At 45.9% G+C, this 7,477-nt stretch overlaps 1 protein-coding gene across 3 annotated transcripts in view; it reads right to left on the bottom strand.

The window, feature by feature from the left end:
• Window positions 1-594: 594 nt before the first annotated feature.
• The window catches only part of GRB2 (growth factor receptor-bound protein 2), a 47,246-nt gene continuing 40,363 nt past the window's right edge, over window positions 595-7,477 (bottom strand). The window contains exons 3-5 of one of the 3 annotated variants that reach the window (XM_010147530.1): window positions 5,256-5,378; window positions 2,337-2,505; window positions 595-978 (exon numbers count right to left, since the gene is read on the bottom strand). In XM_010147530.1, the coding sequence (XP_010145832.1) occupies window positions 793-978; window positions 2,337-2,505; window positions 5,256-5,378 (478 nt within the window). In that variant the 3' untranslated portion in view covers window positions 595-792. The remainder of the gene's footprint in view (window positions 979-2,336; window positions 2,506-5,255; window positions 5,379-7,477) is intronic. The other 2 variants (XM_010147531.1, XM_010147532.1) reach the window with 2 other exon arrangements.

Below are 7,477 nucleotides of genomic sequence, written 5' to 3' on the forward strand. Positions count from 1 at the left end.
TATGGAAAAAAATACAGAATGTGCTCAACCGTACACCTTTAAGAAAAAAAAACCCAAAAAACCAAAAAGCTGTCAGCACAGCGTTAACAGACTTCAGTTGTAGGTCGGAGTTTCTCAAAGCAGCTCTGTGACTCACAAGAAGAAAAAACAAAAAAAAACCCCAAAAACCCCCCAAAAGCCACACAACTCTTCTCCTTTCCCCTGCTTGGAAGCTGCTGAGCTTCAGAAGAAAGCGCCAAAGGAGAAGAGACAATAAAAATGAGATTAACACCTCATCCTTCCCAGGCAAGAAGAGCTGAATGTTGAAGGCAAAAGCAGAGACTGATGATTTGTTTTTTTTAAAGGCAGGACTGTGGATTTGGTTCTTCTCTCATGTCCCTTCATGTCAAATGAAGACCGTTTGCGGAGAGAGAAAATACCAGCAGAGTTTCTCCCTTTTCCTTTAACTGCTTAGGACTTTATATGGCATTAAAACTTCATGCACTGATGGAGAGAGGAGGAAGGGGAAACAAGAGCGAATGAGAGGGGGTAACCCAGGAGCAGCTGAGGAAATTTGTTATTTTCGGTTTTTCTCTCTCTTTTTTTTATTTTTAAAAGATAAGTTTTGGTGTGTAAGTTGAACTCTTCCCCCCCCGCCCCTGAAGTTCCGTACTGAGTGAAGGAGGATCACCTCATGGTGAAAGGCGACTCAGGTTTTATCGCCGTGTGATTTTAGGTCACTGGCTGCAGATAGGCTCTGTATGTGTATTTACTGTTTCTCTGGCTTCTTTAAATAATCTCTAATATTTATCTCTAGATGTTCCGGTTCACTGGGGTCACATAGTTGCGTGGAAACATGCCCGTCTGTCCGTGGCAGGCTCCCTTCCACCAGTTGGGGTCAGAATTGTCAAGGACTTGGATAAAGTCTCCACGACGGAAGCCCAGCTCTCCTTCCTCCTGGGGATCAAAATCAAACAGGGCCTGAACGTATGTTGGTTGCTGAAAGGGAAAGGAAAAAGATAACGTGAGGTAAGTGAGAATCATCCACAGCACCTGAGACATCTGCTCCCTCAGGCAGGAGCTTAACCTACACCAGAGTTTAACAACAAACATTCGGGCTGTTTCATTTCCCTGCAAGCCAGGTTCCAACATCTGTAACAAGATGCTGGAATAGGAAAGCACAGTCTGGAGAAGACTTCAGAAAAAAGCCAAGTTTCTGGGCAAGAGCTGAAATAAGGATAGCAGGTGGCTCAGATGGTTTCCCCTAGTATTTTCCAGTCTCCATGAATCTACTCTAAATCTGTATTCTATTGCAATACAACGGTCTTTTTGCTTATTCACCCTGTTCTTACCGACAGCATGAATATTACTGATCCTAACACAGACTTCTCCCTAAAAACTGGATGTTGGCATTTTACACGTTTTCCTTAAAACTCCCCAGTATCAAGAAATTGTGCTGCAGGGCATTCTGCCTGGGCAGCAAATGCTTCCACTCTTACTGAAAAGCTAAGAGTTTATTTAACATGCGTTTGCATTCTCAAAACCGTGAGGCTAGGAAGGTATCTTCATGCTTGTCATTCTCAGCCAGCTGTTTTCTCATCCTCTGTTTATCACCAACCCGACAGCGCAGAGCCAGATGTTAATTCAAACTGCGGCAAAGGGTGACTGCAGCACGTGGGGAGCAGCACGAGTTCCACAGCCCTTGTCTTCAAGCTAGAACTAGAGTGCTTGCACATGGAGGCAAAAGGTTTTATCCAAAATTGACGATTACATCCAACATACCATTTTGATTGCCCTGGGAAATGGAACAAAACGGAGCTAGATACACTCAAGCTGCTCTGCTGGCACCCAGCCGTAGGTTTTGGTGTCTCTTAGCACTGGCTAGATCCAAACCAGCAGGCTAGGGATGTTCCGTATGTTACGACCTATAACCATTTCTTTGGTGAAAGACTAGTACCAGAGTTTCTCTGGCTAAAGGGGGGTACATTCTGGCTATGAACCAGTACAAGTAGAGCTATCCTTTCTTACTGTGTTCTAAACCAAGAGTAAACCCATTTTTAAATCACAGGAATCAGATGATTTTCCCACAACAGTCTCCATTAATATTAAGACAAGCCAAGAATTCAAGCAGCAACAGTAACACTGCCAGAACTGAAGGGGAGACTAGGAGCTAGCAGGAGGCTTTGCACAAACATCCACCTTATTTTCTGGTATAATTCTGGCTGCAGGGTCTAAAGATGCTTCCACAAACAAGAAAAATGTCAGTCAGCTTCTCTCCACCCCTACCCCGACACAATCACCCTTCAGACCCTGGTTTCGAGCTTGCAAAGCGCACTCTACGAGGTCACTTCTCTTACCTGTGGCACCTGTTCAATGTCCCGGAGAAATATTTGCTGGTTCCTGGAGACAGATGTGGATCTGTGATAATCTACCAGCTCGTTCAAAGAATTGAACTTCACCACCCAGAGGAAATACTTGCCAGCCCCATCTCTAAGCACCTTGAAGTGCTGCACATCATTTCCAAACCTGTGTGGAAAGAATGAAGAACACACACAAAAAAAGCACATTATAAGTCACCGAGTACTTCTCTTTTGGGATCATCAGCAGAGTTTGGAACAAAAAGGTCCTTCAAGGCACAGTGAAATCTGTCAGTAACACTGATAATCTAGACACCAGTTGGTTGCTGTAAAAAAACAGATGTCCATAAACCACTTGTCAGTTGTGTTTTACAGAAATCAGTAATCAGAGAGATAGAATCCCAACACTGAATTTATTTTAAAAATACCCTGCAAAGCTTCTCGTGTGCTTTTCTTATAGGACTTCAGTTTAAAACCAGCTTTTCAAACCACTCTGAATTTACAGAAGTCTGAGGTCTTTTTGTACAGGCTTTCTGCTGTCACAACTCTCTCTCATCCTGGATGACGTGCAGTATTTCAGCTTTTTACTTCCCACCACACTGCCACGTAGCTGGCATGCAGAACACGTCCTTGGTGTACGTGCACAGTAACCCCAGCTGCTGAAGGCCGGACACACGCCATGGCCTGTGCGGTGCAGGGTCACATTAACTACCCGCAGCACTCCACTATCTGCCTCCACTCCACAGTCCCAAATACAGGATTCTGAAGTCAAACAGGCGCTCGGTTCAGCTCTTCACACACAGCAATTTCGCAACCGACTCCAGGCAATTTAGGTTTGTGCTACTCTTGCTACCGTCCTGTACTTCTCAGTGTCTCAGTCCCTCCCTCCCAGAGCAGCACTGGGTCTGTGTGATAATGCAATGCGCAAGCACCAGTCCCATTATAGGTGAATTGCTGGGAAAACACTGCCACAGGGAAGGAAGGATTGTCTGTTTTGGCAGTCAGTCTGGACTTAGGCAAAAGAGCCTCTTGCAAAACAAAAGGCTCGCTCTGGTCCTTTAAAAACAAAGGACAGAAAGTGCTGGAAAGGTGAGGCTACACATGCAAGCAGCAACCCCAATTCTGTGTTAACAATTCTGACAAATAATGGCATTCGGCTGAAGCTACTTTTCCAACAATTTTACTCTGAATAAAGGGGAACTCCAATGAGTCCATCGGGGTTTTCCAGACAAATGGTACATCAGTCTTTTTCCCTCAGTCTAAAACTGTTCCCCACTTGGCATGCACAGCTTCTATACATTGGTTGAAAACGTAGACACTAGCTCAGCTACAAAGCTAACACAAAACAACCTGGGAGTACTGCCTCTGCTCTCCCTTCCTCAACCTGAGAGCTTCCAACCATTTCAAATCCTGCAGATCACTGTTTAGGAAAAAGGCTTTTCTAAATCAAACAGGATAAAAAGCCCAAACCTGAGACATCACCACCAGATGGCAACACTAAGCTAACCGGCAGGCAGAGCTATGCCATCATAACTACGTTTCTTAAAGGAATGCACTCTCTGGAATGAAGCTTCCATTCATATCTAGTATTCCAGCTCAGATGATTGTATCCAAGACAGAAATATAAACATCTCTTAAAATCAGTGGCTTTAATCCAGTTGGTTGGTATGACTCAGTGCTGCTGTACAGGACAAAAATTTGGTTACAGACCAAAGATGACCAGAAAAAAATATCCTGACAAGACAGATCACTGATAGCCATAGGAAACAGAGCAAACTAGGAATTGTGCAGGAATAATCAAAACCTATTGTTAGGATTCTAAAGAAAATCTTGTTCAAAGGGGAAGATTACAGGGAAAAAAAAAAGGCAAAAATCAACTGTTGAGGACAGAATTCCTCCCACACCCAACCCATGTTAAATTACGTCACAAACCCTTTCAGGTTTCAAAGCCTCTACTTTACAATGAATTCAGATGGGCAAGACTGGCAGCATGGTGTTTGTGGGTCATGGCTACCTAGCAGGAAGGCCTGCTGCTTAACAGCCAATACCTCTAGTCAGGTTACTGGAAGGTGAGAACTGCTCTTCCTCACTTCATTTACTACACTGAGTTTCTCTACCAACGTGGAATGCAGTGGAGAGCTGAAAGAGGCCTCTGCTTTCACAGCTCCATGTCCCTGTGCTAGACAATGGGAATATCCCCAAAGCATGTGCCAAGCAGACATGAAAATCATATTTGGAAGTGGACTACACAAAGAGAGAAGACAGAGTCATAATTTGTGCTGCAGAAGAGGAATAAAGGAGGATGGGAGAGAACACGTACACGCTGGGCACTTTGTGGCTGTAAGGAGGAGGAACGGAATCACAGAATGGTTTGGGTTGGAAGGGACCTTAAAGCCCATCCAGTTCCACCCCCCCTGCCATGGGCAGGGACACCTTCCACTAGCCCAGGTTGCTCCAAGCCTCATCCAGCCTGGCCTTGGACCCTTCCAGGGATGGGGCATCCACAGCTTCTCTGGGCACCCTGTCCCAGTGCCTCCCCACCCTCTCCGGGAAGAACTTCTTCCTGATATCCAATCTAAACCTCCCCACTTTCAATTTAAACCCGTTACCCCTTGTCCTGTCACTACAGGCTCTTGGAAAAAGTCCCCTCCCAGAATCCCCAAACCAACCACCAGGCAGCACCTGGGACTACATGAGCCAGCCAGGTCAGCCCTGTGGGCTCGTTACAAGCCAGAGCACGTATGTTGGTTGTATTAGAGAGGGAATAAATACCTATCAGTGGAAGAACAGGAATGCTAGAGGGCATCTGGAAGATTATTCCTGCTCCTCAGCACTGACAATCACCTACCCTTTACCCACCAGTCCAAAGGAGCAGTAGAGGGCCTGATTACCACACGATTGCTTCTGGGCATTACTTACTTGACTGAGAGGGAGAAGTCCCCAGGAGCGCTCTCGCTTTCCCTGATGAGGAAGGCACCATCGTGTCTCTGTTTGCCTAACATCTCTTCAGCCTTCGCTCGGGGGATCTTTCCAAAAAACCACCTGTGGAGCGAGGAAAAGAAAACAATTGAGAAAGTTAAGAATTTGAATCCTTTCATGGAAGAGCCAGACAGAGATGATTCCTAGCAGAAGTAACGACCCTGTACCACGCCGTTTTTCACAATGTTTCATCCTGGCAATGAAGCAACCATAACTCGACATACAGGTGCTCACCAAAGCCCTATTTCACCCCATTTAGCAAAGCAGAGATGTGTTCAGAGTGAAATCCTCAAATTACAGGTTTTTTTTTTTTTCAAGGATAGAACAAAACCTGCTCAAAAGTTAATGTGTTACTCACACAGTTTTGCACCCTGCTGTCTGAATGCACAGAATTGTGTCCCAGCGAAGTCCTGCTTTGTGAGACTAAGACGACCGCCCTGGGAACCAGCTACAACCTTGGGCAAAGCTAAAACGACTACTGTGGTCTGTGCTGATATCTCAGTGATCAGGCCTCATAACCTAAAGGGACACACTGGGAGTTCACTCACAGGCTTCTCTTCAGAAACATCCCAGCTCTAAAGACCAGATCCTGCCTCTGGATTGACCCACTCTGCACAAGTAGAAAGTGCATTTTATATCACAATGGTTTCTGGTCTCTTTTAGTTCAGGTGGTAAGACATGACTGCTTCAGAGAGAATGAGTAGCTTCATTCAGCAGCTGGTTGTTCCTGCAGCTCAGAGTTCAATCTTCCCAATCCCTACCAGAGCACTGTGGTCAAAGACAGGAATCGCGTGCTGGAAAGCTAAGGCCGGTGCCAGGAGTGGGGTTACACCACATCAAGTGAGTAAAGTTCCCTCAAGGTGTCCCTGCTTCTTGCGAAGGAGTGCTGAGCTGGGCATGCAATTTGCTTCCAGGAAAGATGCTGATAACACCCATTTCAGCAGTCTGTTTTCTTGCTTTCTCCTAACGTCACGACAATCTAGCAGCTTTCACGTAAGCAGCCACACGAAATAGCTGCACTATCAGGCCACATCTGAAATTCCTGACAACTGCACAGAAGTCAAAGCCGCAGGCTGAGCACCTCCACTGACACCAAGGGTGAACCTACCTCACGCAATCAGATCGTCAGCACTGACCCACAGCCCGTGGTCACAGGATTCTTACCCACAGGTACATTTGCACGTCCAGTCTAACCCAAGATGAAATGCATGGGCTAAGTGGGAGGTCACACGGCATGGTGTGTTGGTTTTGGCTGGCACAGGGTTAATTTTCTTCACAGTAGCCGGTATGAGGCTGTTCTGGATTTGCCCTGAGGAGACCACTGATAACACTGGTGGCTTAGCTAGTGCTAAGGAGGGTTTGTACCCATTCAAGGGCTTTTTCAGCTTCTGATATCACACCTATGCTCCCAGCTTTCCCATTACAGGCAGTGTGGGGGGTACGCAGCTCAGACACCTAACCCAAACTGACCAAAGGGAGTGTTTCATTGCACAGCACGGCATGCTCAGTAGATAAGCCAGGGGGGGGCCATAGTCTGTACATTAGTTAATTAGCTGGTGCATTAGTTGACTTCATGCTCTTACCGGTGGGGCTTGCTTTGACTCTGCTGCAATCTTGCTGTTGGGCTCTGGCTTTCACTTCTCAGGACCTGGCTGTATATCGGTCAGTGGGCACTGAGCAATTGTATAATTTTTCCATTATTTCCATTACATATTAGTAGTAGTAGTATAGTTAATATTATTAGTATCACTATTTTATTCATTTATATTCAATTATTAAATTGTTCTTATCTCAACCCATGAGTTTTCTTGTATTTTCCTCTGATTCTCCTCCTCCACTGGATGGGGTGGGGGTGTGAGCAAGCAGCTGTGCAGTACTTAATTAGCAGATTAAACCACGACACATGGGAAAAGCAGAACCTTTATTGGATGCAGGGGGAAAACATGGTGTCTAAGGATGAGGAAAAGGCTAAGGTACTTAATGCCTTCTTTACCTCAGTCTTTAATAGTACGACCTGTTGTTCTCCAGGTGCCCAGCCCCCTGAGCTGGAAGACAGGGAGCAGAACGAAGCCCCCATAATCCCAGAGGAAATGGTTAGTAACCTGCTGCACCACTTAGACACCCACAGTCTATGGGACTAGATGGAATCCACCCAAGGGGGC

This window comes from Eurypyga helias, unplaced genomic scaffold (assembly GCF_000690775.1).
Source record: "Eurypyga helias isolate BGI_N326 unplaced genomic scaffold, ASM69077v1 scaffold4042, whole genome shotgun sequence".
In the NCBI taxonomy this organism is placed as follows: Eukaryota; Metazoa; Chordata; class Aves; order Eurypygiformes; family Eurypygidae; genus Eurypyga; species Eurypyga helias.